The sequence below is a fragment of the Bubalus kerabau genome, chromosome 5, assembly GCF_029407905.1.
Source record: "Bubalus kerabau isolate K-KA32 ecotype Philippines breed swamp buffalo chromosome 5, PCC_UOA_SB_1v2, whole genome shotgun sequence".
NCBI lineage: Eukaryota > Metazoa > Chordata > Mammalia > Artiodactyla > Bovidae > Bubalus > Bubalus kerabau.
The window spans coordinates 60433102-60452631 of NC_073628.1; the positions used below are offsets into that span (position 1 = coordinate 60433102).

The 19530-nt window shown below is 37.2% G+C and overlaps 1 protein-coding gene across 2 annotated transcripts in view; it reads left to right on the forward strand.

Moving 5' to 3' along the window:
- KCNT2 (potassium sodium-activated channel subfamily T member 2) overlaps positions 1–19530 on the forward strand; it is a 425317-nt gene that overhangs the window by 388573 nt on the left and 17214 nt on the right. For both annotated transcript variants that reach the window (XM_055581824.1, XM_055581825.1), the window contains exon 26: positions 8601–8901. In XM_055581824.1, the coding sequence (XP_055437799.1) occupies positions 8601–8901 (301 nt within the window). The remainder of the gene's footprint in view (positions 1–8600; positions 8902–19530) is intronic.

Consider the following 19530-nt stretch of genomic DNA (forward strand, 5'->3'; position numbering starts at 1 on the left):
ACATGTATCCCATTGTTCACTACAGCACTATTTACAATAGCTAGAACATGGAAGCAACCTAGATGTCCATCAACAGATGAGTGGATAAAGAAGTTGTGGTACATATACACAATGGAATATTACTCCGTCATAAAAGGGATGCATGTCAGTCAATTCTGATGAGGTAGATGAACCTAGAACCTATTATACAGAGTGAAGTGAGTCAGAAAGAGAAAGATAAATGTCATATTCTAATGCATATATACAGAATCTAGAAAAAATGGTACTGAAGAACTTATTTACAGGGCAACAATGGAGAAATAGACATAGAGAATAGAATTATGGACATGGGGAGAGAGGAGGAGAGGGTAAGATGTATGGAGAGAGTAGCATGGAAACTTACATTACCATATGTAAAATAGATAGCCAACGGGAATTTGCTGTATGGCTCAGGAAACTCAAACAGGGGCTCTGTATCAATCTAGAGGGGTGGGATGGGAGGGCAATGGGAGGGAGGTTCAAAAAGGAGGGTATATATGTATACCTTTGGCTGATTCATGTTGAGTGACAGAAAACAACAAAATTATGTAAAACAATTATCCTTCAAGTAAAAAAAAGAGGAAGAGTCACACTGGCACACCTAGTAGCAAGAAGCTATTTAAATGCATCCAGTCTGCCTGATTTAATGACACAGCCCTGGCTTTCTGCTCACTTAGTGCTTTAAACTGCATGGACATCATTCTTTCACTTTGCCCTGCCACAAGAAATAAATTAAGCCTTTACTCACAGCTTCTTGGTGCATGACTGCTGAAGTTTATGAAATCAGAACTGAATATAAAATTATAAGGTTGATCTGAGTCATTCCAATTTTCATAAGGGAGTGATAATTTCTAAGCTTTAATATACTTGGATCAATAATACCATTTTATATAGATTATTTACATAAGAATGGAGCTTCTATGGTGGCTCAGAGGTTAAAGTGTCTGCCTGCAATGTAGGAGACCAGGGTTCAATCCCTGGGTAGGGAAGATTCCCCTGGAGAAGGAAATGGCAACCCACTCCAGCATTCTTGCCTGGAGAATCCCATAGACGGAGGAGCCTGGTGGGCTACAGTCCATGGGGTTGCAAGAGTCAGACATGACTGAGCGACTTCACTATGCATATCCATTGAGGCTTAACTTAGCTGCAGTGCCCTATGGATACTTCTCCTTATGACTCTGGGTATCAGCATCTTTGTTATTGCAGAGGCACAGGCAGCAGCAGCAGAAGCATTTTGTAGGGCCCCAGAGAGCTGTTTTCAAGAGTGTGGATTTCAGCATGGCAACTACTCGTCTTCCACGCAAGTAACCACATAATCTACCTCTGTGGTACCCAGAGTATCAGCATTTTCCTCTAACACTCTTTGTAATGGAGTTTGATGCCTGCTGTAGACACACAACCAATGGTCACGGGATAAGGATTGTTCACTGAACTTAGTGCCAGTCATGCCCTTCACTGGAATCTAGACACGCAATTCAATATGAAACACACAGAGAAGTCTGAGACCTGTGACACAGAGCCCCAGCTCCATCCTGGGATGCCAAAGATAGAAGCTTCTAATTTAAATTGGTGAAACCCAGACAGAAGCATGAGAGGACTGAACAAATACAACTTAAAACTGTGCAGCTCAAAGCGAACACCTGACAGTAGGCAGTGATACAACTCAGCAAGTGTGCTTATCAGCAGGTGGTACAACCAGTTATCAAATCAGACCCAAATAAAATGAGTCTCTGTATGGCCCCCATGGGCTGAATACCCTGTTTGCTGTGCCTGTTGCTGCAACTCTAAGTCCTTTATGACTCCCCAAACTGCAACTTTAAGTGCTTACTGAGCCCACATCGATAAATTCTGTCTGATCCAACTTAATCTTCCATTCTTATCCCAAACCCTTAATATCCATACATTCTCTTCAGACTTTGGTCTGTAAAAATTTAAAAACTGAAGTAGTTCTTTTGGAATGTAACTTCCTAAACATGTGATAAAAAGTAAAATGATGCTTTTTGCTGCCTAGTGTCTGCATATTTATGAATATGCTGCCTAGTGTCTGCATATCTATGAATCACTTTATGAGGCTCCTAGGAATATAACACAACCCACTGCAGTACTCTTGCCTGGAAAATCCCATGGACGGAAGGGCCTGGTGGGCTGCAGTCTATGGGGTCGCTAGGAGTCGGACACGACTGAGCGATTTCACTTTCAATTTTCACTTTCATGCATTGGAGAAGGAGGTGGCAACCCACTCCAGTGTTCTTGCCTGGAGAATCCCAGGGACGGGGGAGCCTGGTGGGCTGCCATCTATGGGGTCGCACAGAGTCAGATGTGACTGAAGTGACTTAGCAGCAACCAAAATGAAGTCAAAATTATTTCTCAGTTTGCTTTTATGAAACAAGGAGAGTTATTTAGATTAATGAATTTAAAAGCATTAATTTATAATATTTTAATAATCTATGATTAATTTAAATATCAATTAAATAGCATTTAGGCTAATAATAAAATTAATTAATTCATGTATTAAGGGAAGACATCTACCATGTAGTTAGTAATTACATGATAATAGTAATCAAGATCCTAAACGGAGAAGAAAAAAGTAAGATTTTCTGGGCTTAAAGCACTAGGAGAGGCATCAGTTCAGTTCATTCACATAGTCGTAACCGACTGTTTGCGACCCCATGGACTGCAGCATGCCAGGCCTCCCTGTCCATCACCAGCTCCCGGAGTTCACTCAAACTCATGTCCATCGAGTGGTGATGCCATCCAGCCATCTCATCCTCTGTCGTCCCCTTCTCCTCCCACCTTCAATCTTTCACAGCATCAGGGTTTTTTCCAAGGAGTCAGTTCTTCGCATCAGGTGGCCAAAGTATTGGAGTTTCAGCTTCAACATAGGTCCTTTCAATCAACACCCAGGACTGATCTCCTTTAGAATGGACTGGTTGGATCTCCTTGCAGTCCTAGGGACTCTGGAAACTCTTTTCCAACACCACAGTTCAAAAGCATCAATTCTTCAGTGCTCAGCTTTCTTTATAGTCCAACTCTCACATCCATGGAAATACCATAGCCTTGACTAGATGGACCTTTGTTGACAAAGGAGTGTCTCCGCTTTTTAATATGCTGACTATGTGGGTCATAACTTTCTTTAAAAGGAGTAAGTGTCTTTTAATTTCATGGCTGCAATCACCATCTGAAGTGATTTTGGAGCCCCCCAAAATAAAGTCTGTCACTGTTTCCATTGTTTCCCCATCTATTTCCCATGAAGTGATGGGACCAGATGCCATGATTTTAGTTTTCTGACGTGGAGCTTTAAGCCAACTTTTTCACTCTCCTCTTTCATTTTCATCAAGAGGATTTTTAGTTCTTCTTCACTTTCTGCTATAAGGGTGGTGTCATCTGCACATCTGAGGTTATTGGTATTTCTCCTGGCAATCTTGATTCCAGCTTGGGCTTCTTCCAGCCCAGCATTTCTCATGATGTACTCTGCATAGAAGTTAAATAAGCAGGGTGACAATATACAGCCTTGATGAACTCCTTTTCCTATTTGGAACCAGTCTGTTGTTCCATGTCCAGTTCCAACTGTTGCTTCCTGACCTGCATATAGGTTTCTCAAGGGGCAGGTCAGGTGGTCTGGTATTCCCATCTCTTTCAGAATTTTCCACAGTTTATTGTGATCTACACAGTCAAAGGCTTTGGCATAGTCAATAAAGCAGAAATACATGTTTTTCTGGAACTCTCTTGCTTTTTTGATGATCCAGCAGATGTTGGCAAGTTGATCTCTGGTTCCTTTGCCTTTTCTAAAACCAGCTTGAATGTCTGGAAGTTCACGGTTCACGTATTACTGAATCCTGGCTTGGAGAATTTTGAGCATTACTTTACTAGAGTGTGAGATGAGTGCAATTGTGTGGTAGTTTGAGTATTCTTTGGCATTGTCCTTCTTTGGGATTGGAATGAAAACTGACCTTTTCCAGTCCTGTGGCCACTGCTGAGTTTTCCACATTTGCTGGCATATTGAGTGCAGCACTTTCACAGCATCATCTTTCAGGATTTGAAATAGCTCAACTGGAATTCCATCACCTCCACTAGCTTTGTTCATAGTGATGCTTTCTAAGGCTCACTTGACTTCACATTCCAGGATGTCTGGCTCTAGGTGAGTGATCACACCATCGTGATTATCTTGGTCGTGAAGATCTTTTTTATACAGTTCTTCTGTGTATTTTTGCCACCTCTTCTTAATATCTTCTGCTTCTGTTAGGTCCATACCATTTCTGTCCTTTATCGAGCCCATCTTTGCATGAAATGGTCCCTTGGTATCTCTAATTTTCTTGAAGAGATCTCTAGTCTTTCCCATTCTGTTGTTTTCCTCTATTTCTCTGCATTGATCGCTGAGGAAGGCTTTCTTATCTCTTCTTGCTATTCTTTGGAATTCTGCATTTAGATGCTTATATCTTTCCTTTTCTCCTTTGCTTTCGCTTCTCTTCTTTTCACAACTATTTGTAAGGCCTCCGCAGACAGCCATTTTGCTTTTTTGCATTTCTTTTTCATGGGGATGATCTTGATCCCTGTCTCCTGTACAGTGTCACGAACCTCCATTCCATAGTTCATCAAGCACTCTATCTATCAGATCTAGTCCCTTAAATCTATTTCTCACTTGTACTGTATAAATCTCAACACATATAAATTTGGTATACTTTTTATTATATTCTATTGGAAGGAGGAAAGAAAGCGATGTAAATTTCAAGCATAGAAATAACTATTTCTGTGTTGTGAATTTAGATTTCTTACATTTAGTCCCCAAATCCTTCTGATTTCGTTTTTCTTTGGTTAAACTGAAATATGAAAAGGGACGTTACTTTTATTGAAATAATGATAAAAATGCCTTGTGAGTCCTATGGGTTTTTATGTAAATCATGATATTCTTTCCTTTGGGGGAATTCAAAACAGTGGTGAATAGGGGACCCAGTATTATTTAGCTCATATATGCTTGATATAATTCCTGATACACATTACTAAGAAAAGCATTCACAAAGATATAAGGTGTTTTATCCTTTACTTGGAAAATAAGCTAATCTTCAACTTCTTCCCCAAAATATTTATTAACTTCTGGTTCTGTGACTTGACTTGTCAGTGCCATTATATGAGCATAATATCTTGAGTATTTGATCTGACAAAATTACTGTTTCCACATATTTATGGGAAATAAAACTATTACATGGAGTTATGACTAGAAAGAGTACTTCAGATAAATTTTAGATTCTGATTCACAAATCTGTGCAAGCCAAGTATCTAAATATGAGTGAATTAACATTTTCATTTTTGCTATAAAGTACATGTAAACTGAAACTACTGAACATAGAATGATATTCTTTGCTGATGGTAGATACTACCTGCAGTTTTATATATTTTACTTTCATAGAAGAGGATTTTCAGTATATTATCAACCAGGTAAGACTAGAGTAAGTTAAGACTTATAAAGGCATCCATTGTTGCAAAACCACGGTATTAGAATTTCTAATACTTCCAACCTAAGTGCTATAGCTAAAAGGAGGTTTCTATTTTGAATGAAATATTATGTTATTCCAATGGGATTAATGTATACATGCTAGTATATATAAAATAGATAATAATAACCAACAAGGGCCTTCTGTATAGCATAGAGAACTCTACTCAGTATCTTATAATAGCTATAAGGGGAAAGACTCTGAAAATTATATATAAATAATACATGTATAATTTGTTTAACCTTCCTAGCTTCATAAGAGACTATTTCTTTTGTAGATAGAATTATACATATATATATAGCTAATACATATATATATAACTGAATCATTGTACTGTACACCTGAAACTAACACATTGTAAATCAATTATAGTCTTTAACTAAAAAAAATAATAAATCAGTCTTAAAAAGAGAAAAGTAGTCTAATTATGCAGCAATGAAGGTTTAACAAATCGTTTTCATACCACTCTCTACAGTACTGTTTTGAAACAAATATGAATGAATATTTGCATTTTTTATTGAATTTAAGTGTGAGACAATTTTGATTTCATAGCTTGCCACTAGGAATTGTGTGTAGGGCATTGACTAAGCCTCCATAATTTATATTCACTTAAAGGATCTTATTGGATCTGCCTTCTGACCTTACTTAAATTGGTAATTTAAATTCTGTTACTTTGGAAGCCAGCAACACATGAATTTTGTAGCTCAAACTTCCATCCACACACGGCAAACACAGCGGGTTCGTGAACATGGCTCATGTGCACAAGAAAATGCAGGAAGTTTCCTTTTGCATGTGCATTTTTAGAAAATAGGGCTTTCTGGTTTGAATCATGGTTCATTTCATATGACTTCCTGGTATGAAAGGCAACAATTCTGAAACAAGAAACTTTTGTTTATGTTAGTATTACAGAAAGAGTGTGGTAGGGTCCAGCTGCTCACCACTCAGAAGCGAATAAACAACCCAGATTGGTGGAAAGGAAAGTTTCAGTTCAGTTCAGTCGCTCAGTCATGTCCGACTCTTTGCGACCCCATGAATCACAGCACGCCAGGCCTCCCTGTCCATCACCAAGTCCCGGAGTTCACTCAGACTCACGTCCATAGAGTCAGTGATGCCATCCAGCCATCTCATCCTCTGTCGTCCCCTTCTCCACCTGCCCCCAGTCCCTCCCAGCATCAGGGTCTTTTCCAATGAGTCAACTCTTCGCATAAGGTGTTCAAAGTACTGGAGTTTCAGCTTTAGCATCATTCCTTCCAAAGAAATGCCAAGGCTGATCTCCTTCAGAATGGACTGGTTGGATCTCCTTGCAGCCCAAGGGACCCTCAAGAGTCTTCTCCAACACCACAGTTGAAAAGCATCAATTCTTCCGTGCGCAGCTTTTTTCACAGTCCAACTCTCACATCCATACATGACCACTGGAAAAACCATAGCCTTGACAAGATGGACCTTTGTTGGCAAAGTAATGTCTCTGCTTTTCAATATGCTATCTAGGTTGGTCATAACTTTCCTTCCAAGGAATAAGCATCTTTTAATTTCATGGCTGCAATCACCATCTGCAGTGATTTTGGAGCCCCCAAAAATGAAGTCTGACACTGTTTCCACTGTTTCCCCATCTATTTCCCATGAAGTGATAGGACCAGATGCCATGATCTTCGTTTTCTGAATGTTGAGCTTTAAGCCAACTTTTTCACTCTGTTTGCTTTATTTAAAATGCCAGCAACTGGGGAGAGGAGGGTGGTGGATGTCTGTCCAAAGGCCAGCTTACCCTCTCCCCCTTACACTGGCAACCAGTGGGGATAGAGACTTTATACACAGAAGGAGGGGTGACATGCAGAAACAGCACAGTCAGCTCTAATAGTCATCTTCAAATTGATCAGCATCATCTTTATTGTTTTAGATACAGTTAATCTTCAGTTCCAGTGGCCATTTGTTCCCATTTCTCTGAGGCCAATTCTTGGAATTGTGGCACTCATATCCTGGTTGCAGTCTGGTCATCATATAGTAATTTCTTCACCTGGTGTTTTAGTATATATAAAACAGCTAAATGATAAGGCTCAGAATATTATGTGCAACCCTTGAAAAAGAACTAAAGGTCCTTGACTATGCTTAATGACTGCATTATTATTATTTAGTTTCCTTTGACTATTTTCCTTTGTTTCTGCATTTCTCACTTCTCTGATTAAACTTAGTGACTAAAGTTTCCACAGACACAAGGCAGGCAGAGATCATGGTGAGGGGGTAAGGACCATAAGGTTTTGCTCCATTTCAGTAAGTGCCTATAATCAAAGGAAAGCATCTCACTTTAAAATCAGATTTAGTAGTAAAAGAGTAGATCAAATGGACTTTAGGAATTTTCATTGTTTTTCCTTCTTATGAAGAGTAGCCTAATGTAAGTTTTCTTTGTGATTCTAGAATATATTTGTGAAATATTAATATTTATAGCATACTTTCACTTAGAACACTGAAAACAGTTCCTAAAGTGTATCATAATATTTTATCAAAACTATTTATGTGGTAAATAACTAATGCATAAATTAAATAAAATATGCTTTTTGTTTTCCTAGGGATCATATGAGCAAATAAAAAATTCACATTTTATAAAGTTCATGCCAATGCCCTCTTTAGAAAGAGCAATAATTTAAAACCTTAAAAATATTATTAACTCCAAAATTAAACAAACTTTCATAATTTTTCTAAATTTCATGTGGAGTACTATGAGTAAATTGAGGAAAGTCCATTACTTTGACTTCATTTGAATAACTCTATAAAATATCTAGCTCTTTTTGTTTTGGTTTCAAACCACTCTATGCCAGTTGTTTGGTAACTCTGATACATAAAATGTTAAATTGTTTTTATAAAGAAACTTATACTGGAGTATGCAAGGATATTTTATCTGGTTCACGTAAGTTCAAAAAACATATTTTCTAGTACTTTTAGTAACATAAAATTAGTGTCAATAATGATGATCTTGTCCTTTCTGTAAAAACTCTCATGAGATATATAATTATATCAAGATTTAGAAAAAAAAAATATGACTAGAACTCTAGGCTACCTGATTCTTAAGATATCTAATTACCATATGCACTTCTTTTAAAGTCTCAGATATCCATCAGTGTAGAAGAGTGGGAAGACACCAAAGATGCTAAAGAACAAGGTCACCTCCGAAGTAACCACCGCAACTCGACATCCAGCGACCAATCGGATCACCCGCTGCTGAGGAGGAAGAGCATGCAATGGGCCCGAAGACTGAGCAGGAAAGGTCCCAAACATTCGGGTAGAACCGCGGAGAAAATGACCCAGCAGCGCCTGAACCTCTACAGGAGGTCAGAAAGACAAGAGCTTGCTGAACTTGTGAAAAATAGAATGAAACACTTGGGTCTTTCTACAGTGGGATATGGTATGCTCTTTACAAGTATCGCATGATGTGGGCTTGTGATTTCTTTCCGTTAGTTGGAACAGAGTCGGCTCTAATTTAGTAATTTAAGAATCGCCTTTATGTTTCACAGGTCAGTTAGAAGAGACTAGTGATAGGTCTAACCTCCTAGAGACAATTATGAACATGATATTAAAAAGAGAGGATTGAAAATTTTAAATATATGCTCAGGTCTCTAGGCACCTTGTTGAACCCATTACAAGAATTACTTTAATTTTAATTTTCACAAAAACTCTCCCATTTTAGAGATAGGGAAACTAAATAACTTGTTAATTAGCTTGTTAGTAGCCTGACTGAGGCTTATATCCAGTGCTGTCTGGCTCCAAAGCCTGTTTTACACACACACACACACACACACACACGCACACACACACAAACTGCATCTCATTTTAGAAGCCTGGAATAAAATAAATGTGTGGCATTGCTAAGTAACTAAATGGATAAGCTACAAATGAATGAAAATGTCTCTATAAAATGTGTTTATAGTTAGTTGTGATCCAGAAACACAGAGTCTTCAAAAGCTTTAATCTGAAGCTCAGATAGTGCTGGATATCTTACAGGTAAGTCTCAGTGATTGTTCTGCTCTTACATTGATACACAATTGTAATATAGATATGTTGCATATTTGTTTAGTTGCTCAGTCATGACCGACTCTTTTGCAACTACATGGATTGTAGCCTGCCAGTCTCCTCTGTCCATATGATTTCTGTGGACAAGAGTACTGGAGTGGGTTGCCATTTCCTATTCCAGGGTATCTTCTCAACCCAGGATCAAACCCACATCTCCTGCATTGGCAGACAGATTCTTTACCACTGAGCCACCAGGGAAGCCCCAAGCTCTATATTAGACACCTCTAATAACATAAAGATTATGAAAAGAGGATTTAGAATCTCAGGGACCTCTGAACTTCTCCACTTATTCTTAATTCACAATAATTTATCCATTTAACAGATTTTATTAGGTTGCCTTCTGAGTTCCAGGCACTGGGAATAAAACAATGACCTATTCAGACAAGACCTCTGCATTTATGGAATTTATATTCTAGTGTCAGCCAGTAGATTTGTTGTATTATTTAATTTCTCAAGGCTATTTTATTATTTGTGAAAATGAAATAATAATCCTTTTGTCCTAAAGGACAAATGGGATAATGAATAATAATATGCTTAGCCCAGAACTGGCATTCAGCTCATCCACCCATCTACTGTATGTCTAAGAACAGCATGTCTATCTGTGTTTTATATATAAAAATGTTATTTTTTTTTTTTTTGCCCACTTCAGCAAACACACTGTTTGCATCTTTGGGAGCGATGTCTTCACTGAGAATACACGCTGTGAAACAATTATTGTTTTGCATGTTTGCTTTTTTTTTTTTTTTTTTTTGAGGGAAAGGAAATGTCTTACTTATCCTTTAAACTTTGTATTGCCAATCAATTTACACATTTTCTGACACATAGAAATCCAGTAACTGCATGTTGATTGCATGCAAAACCAGAGTGCTTACAGATGAGAAAACAGGGTCTCAGATATAAGCTATTTCCTTGGGTCACCCAACCCTAGTGTACACTGGAGTCAGTGCTTTAACTTGTGACTTTTGATTCCATATTTTTTTGTGTCTCTGGTGGACCACTTATTTTTCCTACATTACTGTCAGTATTTTGTAGCACTTTACAGATTTGAAATGTTTTTACGTGCTTTGTAATAATGCATGATGACTGATTTAACCATTAGTCTTAATCTACTATGTCCTGAGTAGGTCTGGCCTGATTAAAGAGCATGAGCAGATTTCTTTTGATATATTAGATATGAGACAGAAAGGACAGGAAAAGGGAAAGTCACAGGATGACTTTTGAGGGCTCTAGCTTGAGCAAGTAGTTCATCATTGTGACATTCACTGAGCTTAGAAGAAGAATACTTGAGGTGAAGATAATAAATTTAATTTGAGTGCCTGGAAGACTTCATATGGATAATTATCCATAAGAAACAAGACTTCTGCTGAATGGTGTTCAAGAAAAAGAAATGAGATGTGTTCATAGACTTTGACATCATCAGCCTATAGATTTTAAGTAAGGTGAGAGATGGCTTCCCCCATGGCTCAGAGGTAAAGAATCAGCCTGCAATGCAGGAGACGTGGGTTCAATGGCTGGATCAGAAAGATCTCCTGGAGGAGGGCATGACAACCCACTCCAGTATTCTTGCCTGGAGAATCCCATGGACAGAGGAGCCTAGAGGGCTACAGTCCATAAGGTTGCAAAGTCAGGCACAACTGAAGCAACTTAGCATGTGTGCACACAAGGTGTAGAAGTTGATGGAATAACCCCAGGTGAACGACTACAGGAGAACTCTAGAAAATACTCACATTTCTGGAATGATGAGGGAGGAAGTATTTTAAAAAAAAAAAGAAAAACAAGAGGCTGAAGTGTCTAGAACTGAGTTACCCAAAATATGTAGCATAGTACAATATTGGAGAAGGCAGTGGCACCCCACTCCAGTACTCTTGCCTGGAAAATCCCATGGATGGAGGAGCCTGGTGGGCTGCAGTCCATGGGGTCGCTGAGAGTCGGACACGACTGAGCAACTTCACTTTCACTTTTCACTTTCATGCATTGGAGAAGGAAATGGCAACCCACTTCAGTGTTTTCCCTGGAGAATCCCAGAGACAGGGGGAGCCTGGTGGGCTGCCGTCTATGTGGTCACACAGAGTCGGACAAGACTGAAGCGACTTAGCAGCAGTATGATATTATGCTATTGATTGGTTATGTGATTTATCATTGCATTGATCTTTTATATCTTTTGAAGGCAGGTGAGGCCTTGTGTAGTCAGAGGCTGGTCACTTCCAGTCATGAGAAATTTTGCCTTCTACCCCAATGTGATAGAAAATTGTATTTCCTATCTGCTTTATGATATAAAAACTGTTGAAATTTTGGAGTAGAGAAGAAATCATCAATAATGCAGAAAGTACAGTGATATGTCATTGCTGACCTTGATTATGTGTCAGTTAGATAGCATGTGTGAGAGGCAGATCCGAGTAGCTTGATTAATAAATTAAGACTTGAATATAGTGGATTTCATATATTAGGGACCCCAAGGTAATAGAATTTTAATCTTCTGTCTATTGCTCCAAAATCTATTGCTTCCTTTGCTAAAGTATCATGGTACAAGATGCAGGTTGAAATGTCAGTCATTTTGTCCACATTCCATCCAGGAGGAAGGAGGGTGAGGCCAGAGAAGAAAGGATTATCTCCTCAGTTAAAAAACAGTACCAAGTAGCTGCATACACCATTTCCATTATGTTCCACTGGCAAGCTGTATGCTTTGTGTTCAATGGCCTAGATCTAATATTACAGAAGACAAGACAAATGGCTATTGAGAGACAATTAGCAGTCTCTGCCAGAATGGTTATGTTTTTTACGAAATTTTATTCTGAAGGAGAGGTGGGAAATATGGAAGTAGCTGGATGAGGAAGTGGACAGGGAAGAGGCATTGTTTTATTTTTTAAGAGCAAAGAGGTATGAGCATGTTTAAATAATAAGATTAAGCTACCAGTGGAGAAGTTGAAAGAAAACACAGTAAAAAGAACTCAGTTGGAGCCCTTGCTTAGATACTTGGAAGTGAAGAAAAGATGAGTGTTTTAACATGCACAAACTTGTAGGTGTTTGTCAGGAAGTTGAGTAATATTTTACATGATAGTAAGAGGTAAAATCCTTTGCTGAGAATGATGGCAAGAGTAAAAGGGTGAGTGTTTTAAAAATAAACCAGAATGTTAGAAGTTTCAGGGGAAAGGGTATCCTTTCTGTGCAAGGCTGAACTTCTTGTCTTATTCTTCATTTCTTAAATTTATAATATAGAAAATTTCAGACATGAATAAATGTAGAAAGATTAGTATGTTAAACCTTGCTATTGTTTAGCTACTAAGTCATGTCCTACCCTTTTGTGACCCCATGGACTGTAGCCCACCAGGCCCCTCTGTCTATGGCGTTTTCCAGGTAAGAAACTGGAGTTTGTAGTCATTTCCTTCTCCAGGGCTCTTCCCAACCCAGCGATTAAGCCGGTGTCTCCTGCATTGCAGGTGGATTCCTTACCACTGAGCCACCAAGGAAGCCCTAAGGAACCTGCATATACTCATTTTTCAACATCAGTAATTATCAGGTCAATTATTATCAGATATTGTTCCATGTATGTGCCCGGTAATTACCTTCACATCTCATATTAATTTCAGATAAATTTCAGATCCATATATTTCAATAAATATGTCTATCGTTTAAGTGCTAAATTAAAAAAAAAACACGTACCATTTTCACACTTAAAAACAATATATCATCAAGTATTCACTTAGTGTTCAAATTTCCAGTGATCTCACAAATGTCATGATTTTTTTATACTTTTTATCTAAATCGGGATCAATTAAGGTCCATTCATGGAGCTGGGTGACAAGTTTGTTAAGTCACTTTTAAGTTTCCCCCATCTTGTATTTTTCTAACTCAGTCTATTTCTTGAAGAAACTCACTCTGTGGTTTCCTAGACTCTGAATCTCCAGGCTTAATTGGTCCATTCTATCCCCTGCCTTTTCTTTTTTTAACTATTTTTTGTTACAATTATGAATTCCTAGATATAAATGTATTTTATGTTTTTATATGCATGTTATTAATTATTCATCATATACTAAATTTGACCAGTGGAAGCCTCTTCAGATAGCTTCCTGAGTCCTTTTGTCATGATGTCAACCATATTTCATAGACTTGCCTTGCTCTCTGTAGGACTAAATGATCCCCACCTAAATTAAGTCATCTCTCCCGGATCACTCAAAATGCTAATCAAATTTTAGAGATATTCATTTTGCTGCGTTTGTCACTTTTTCTAAGTTTGTTGGGAGGGCTAAAAGATTAGGCAGAAGATAGATATGTAGACAGATAAACAATTTCACCAGTTCATCAAGAAATTTACAATTAAAATGCAGGCTACTGGGTTTTTATTTAACTTTTTCTATCCTGTAGCTGTACTTTCTGCTATGCCAATATTAATGCTCATCAGCAACAATAGAAATTATGGAATTATAAAATTCATATTGCTTTTTCACAGTTTACATAAAACAGTCTCAGAATAATAATCCAGTGCTACTCTTAACACTATAATTGCCAAAGCACGAATTTTTAATGTACTCCTTATAGACTAACCCAAAGGAATGTTTATTAAAATAATTCCAAGTCTTGGAAAAGTTCTTGCTGTAGTTATACCATCAGTTGGATATCAAGTTAGACTCATTTCTGTTTTCAAGGTTTAAGAATTTCTTTTCCTAAAATTTGACTTTGTTTTTTTTTTTTAGTGATATAAACTTTGTGCACAATTCAAAGCCAAATATTTCATACAAGTTATCACAATGGCACCCCACTCCAGTACTTTTGCCTAGAAAATCCCATGGATGGAGGAGCCTGGTAGGCTGCAGTCCATGGGGTTGCAAAGAGTCGGACACGACTGAGCAACTTCACTTTCACTTTTCAGTTTCATGCATTGGAGAAGGAAATGGCAACCCACTCCAGTGTTCTTGCCTGGAGAATCCCAGGGACGGGGAAGCCTGGTGGGCTGCCGTCTATGGGGTCACACAGAGTCAGACACGACTGAAGCGACTTAGCAGCAGTAGCAGCAGCAGCATACTCAAAAAAATTTAACATCACTCCCCATCACTTTTACACAGTCTCCTTCTTTCCTCATGAGTTACTTTTTTTAACTTTATGGTATATTCTTCCATGTATAAATATAAACTTTAAAATGTAGTTAGCAGCATGATATGTTCTTTTTTCTTTTTCTCCCATTGCTTCTTCCACTTAATGGTATATCCTGGAGATCACTGATTTAGTAGAATATAGAAATAGTTTTTATTTCTTTTTGCAGCTGTCTAGTGCTTCATTGTATAAAGGTATAATAGTCTGTTAAACAAGTCCTTCATGTCTTTTCAAATTGCGAAGTCTTGCAATAAATAGGCATATGCTAAGCTGCTAAGTCGTTTCAGTCGTGTCCGACTCTATGCGACCCCATAGATGGAAGCCCACCAGGCTCCCCCATCCCTGGGATTCTCCAGGCAAGAGTACTGGAGTGGGTTGCCATTTCCTTCTCCAATGCGTGAAAGTGAAAAGTGAAAGGGAAGTCGCTCAGTCGTGTTCGACTCTTAGCGACCCCGTGGACTGCAGCCTACCAGGTTCCGCCGTCCACAGGATTTTCCAGGCAAGAGTACTGGAGTGGGGTGCCATTGCCTTCTCCAAAATAGGCATATGCATATGTCTTTTTGTATTTTTTCCTAGTGTACCTTTGGGATGGATATCTAAAAGTGAGATTATTGCATTAGAGATTAAATGTATATAATTTTGCTATAGAAAATTTTTCATCCTTAAATGTGTATGATTTTGCATTTCTATCAGCAATGTATGAAAGACTATTTTCCCAAAATCTTGCCAGCAGAAAGTCATTAGACTCTTAATGTGTTTTGCCATTCTAATAGATTATTTAAGTGGTGTCTCAGTGTACCTTCTTATTATAATGAGGTATAGCATCTTTTCATGTGATTAAGAGTCATTTTCAGTGAATTTTTTTCATTTCTAGCCAATTTTATAGATTTATTTCTGTTTTTAATAATTTAGAGGGGGCTTTCCATGTTGCACAGTGGTTAAAGAATCAACCTGCCAACGCAGGAGACACAAGAGATGCAGGTTCCATCGCTGGATCAGGGAGATCCCCTGGAATAGGAGATAGCAACCCACTCCAGTTTCTTACCTGGGAAACCCCATGGAGAGAGTAACCTGGTGGGCCACAATCCATGGTGTCATGAAGTGTAGGACACCATTGAGCAACTGAGCATTCACACACACACACACACACATACACACTGGGTAAATTAGAACTGTGGCTAATAATTGCAGATATTTCTTTCTCAGACTAGTTTTTTCCTATACTCCTGTTATTTAATATTTTAATCTAAGTTTTAAATTGTTTAAATTATTATTGATCTATTTTGAGTAGATCAAAAGAAACTTTCTTCCAATTTAGAGGCGGATTCTTTCACATTTTTCATTATTTATTTGGTTTCACCTTTTGCATTCAAATATATGATCTATTTGGAACTTATCCTGGTATATTTGGTAGGTAAGGGAACACATTTTTGTATTTTCTAAGATAATTTTCTACATTGAGTTATATAATGTGCTGTGCTGTGCTTAGTCGCTCAGTTGTGCCCAACTCTTTGTGACCCCATGGGCTGTAGCCCACCAGGCTCCTGTGTCCATGGGGATTCTCCAGGCAAGAATACTGGAGTGGGTTGTCATGCCCTCCTCCAGGGGGTCTTCCTGATCCAGAGATCGAACCCAGGTCTCCCAAATTCCTGGTGAATTCTTTACCATCTGAGCCACCAAGGAAGCCTTTAGTTATGTGATAGCATTTACTAAAATGCACACCCCATTCCATTGATTTTTAGATCCTGCTTTTAGCAGATCTCAAATTCATACATGTTATTGTGTCTATTTCTAGACTTTCTATTGTGTTACAGTGGTTTGCCTGCCTGTTATGACAAAAATCACCCACTGTTTTAATTGCAGTCTTTATAGTGTATTTTCATATCTGGTAGGGCTAGGGACATTTCACTCTTCTTTGTCAGTATTTGCCTAACTATATTTAGATATTTCTTCTTCTGAATTAATTTTATAATTAACTTGTTTGTTTCAGATGAAAAGAAAGGATTATTTCCTTCTACTTTTAGTCCTTCTTCCTAGTTCTTTCAAATCCAAATTCTATTATCTAAACCCCCTCTCCTAATATGTCATATTTCTCCCTTTCTTTTCTCTTAGTTCCTCTTCTAAGGAAATCAGGCCTCTTCCCTTAATTCTAAAACAAACACACGTCCACATACATGTGCACACACACTCCTTACTCCTCAATTTGTCTCTTGTGTTTTCTTTTATCTACTAATTATATTCCATGTCTTTGCATCATCACCTCATGTTTGCTCTCAGTTCACTTCTTCTCTACCCCTTTGCTGAGACACTACCAGATAGAAAAGATCCTTACTTTCCTTCATCTGGCCATGTGTCCTTGGATAAGTCACTGTCTCCCTGAACATCATGTTTTTTTTAACCAACAAATAAGGTAATCAGGTTTTCCCAAAGAGATGTGATATAAAATAATACAATGCAAAGGACAAAAGATTCTTCAATCTATAAGCTGTACTGTAGATATACATATACAATCATTATTTTGTGTTAATAACTGGCATCATTCTTCAACAATATATTTGGCTCTGATACTCACTAAAATTATTCTTAATAACTATTGAAATATTCTTAACTATTAAAATGACACACACTAAATATTTGATATTTATATAGTTTATATATAGTTATATATTACATATATATATAATTATATAGTGTATATATTATATAAATGTATTTGCCATTATAGATTGGCAAGTAAGTGTCCCTGGTATGACCAGTGCTGCAGGTTCTGATTTTGACATGGATCCCTTTGTTTCATACTGTTAGTAAACAAAGGAACGTCAATGGGGGAAAAAAGAAATTCTTTTAAGTGACAGAGGTAACTACTAGTTAGACGTGGCTTTCATTACATCCATCAGGAAGCCTTAGTTTCTATGTTAAATAAGTTTATAATTTGCCTGAAATAATTAACAGATTAAGCAAGAGCTGGTTTTTATAGTTAACATGGTGACTTTAATTCTTAGTCATTCTCTTCTTTATGGGATAGAAACAGGCAAAATCAATAAGAAAGAATTGTTACTCCCACCCAAACCTAAGATATGTATTGTGATGGTGGTAGCAGTAATAGTAATAATAATATCCTCAACTTCTATTTTCAGACTCTTTTATAAATCATTGATCATTTTCATGTGTTTTCATTAAAAATTCCCCCAAATTCTAATCAATAGGTCAAGTACATTTTCTAGTAAAAGGTTATAAATTTGTCCTGAAACATATTACCAAAAAGGGAAAGGCACCAAAGTTAGACATTTTTCTGAAATATTTTACAACATTTAGCACATGGGAGGAATAATATAAATATCTGAAGTGAAGTGAAGTGAAGTCACTCAGTCTTGTCTGACTATTTGCGACCCCATGGACAGTAGCCTACCGGGCTCTGCCGTCCATGGGATTTTCCAGGCAAGAATACTGGAGTGGGCTGCCATTTCCTTCTCCAGGGGATCTTTCCAACCCAGGGATCGAACCTGGGTCTCCTCCATTGCAGACAGATGCTTTACTGTCTGAGCCACCAGGAAAGCCAATATAAGTATCTGAGATCACTATAATGATGTCAGTAATAATTTATTATTTCAAAAGAAACTGACAGATACTGAATTTTTACTGTTTTGTGAAATATATAATTTACCATTTCCCAGTATGAGTAAAATATATTGATATGTACAATCATTATACTGCCAGTATAGATTTCCAGAAAAGGATGATTTTATGTTATTCTGTATTTCCAGAACTGACCCATTCTCACAAGGAGGCAGACACAGGAGGATAAAACCAGGGGTTTTATGTTAATCTCATTCTGTATATGGAATGTTAATAGAAAGAAACAAACTCAGCAGTTTTCCTTAATAGATAAAGTAATGAAGCTTTCAAAAGAGGTAACTGCTGAGCTGATAATGATTTATGGTAAACGCAATTATTTCTGCAATGAATTTTCTATACCTCCGTAAAGTAAAACTGTAAAGTTTTGTTGCATGGAGTTGTATCATAACCTTCCCAGAACATTAATTTCTCAATGATGTCGATATTTTAACATAATTTAACTCCACGGTTAACTTAATTGCACTTAATAATACATGCATTTTATCCTTACACCTGGAAATCAAATATTGTGCTTTGGCATATGTCTAAGAAAAATGTGGACATTTGAATAAAATAAAATATTTTTGTCATTGAGAAAAAATTTAATTAGTTGAATGAACATTTTACTTTCAACAGTTTATGATTTCAGCATTTTATTATGAATTTGTATAAATAGTCAATGAGAGCAAAAATGAGCTTTCTAAATGCATTGAAACAACAAGAAGTTTCCAATTATGATGATTGTTTATAGCCTCAATTTAAACAACTAGAAAAAAATAAACCAATAGTGTACCGGTGTTGGAAAAAATCAGCATATAATTTTGTTACCCGAGAAAAGGTTAACAAATGATTTAGGCCTTTTAAAGTCCGGAAGTCATGTAAATGGACCCCAAACAAGAAAATATGACCAGTACCAGTAGAAAAAATATCAGTCAACAGAAACAGATTCATAAAATATGAATATTGAGGTAGTTATTATAATACGATATGATCTATATGTTCAACATGGTAGAGAAAAACAGAATAATAAGGAGAAAAATTGAAGACATGAAGCTCATATAGGTTATAATTTGTAATACTTTACTTTTCCATATTTTACTTGGAAAAATATATATTTTTCCAAGTAAAATGTATATTGAATGGGACTTACATAAAAATAGCTACTGCAGAATAAAAACATCAATGAACATAAAGTTATAGCAATAGACTATCCAAAATGCAGAATAGAGAAGAAAATAAAAAGTATAAGCCTTGAAAAAGT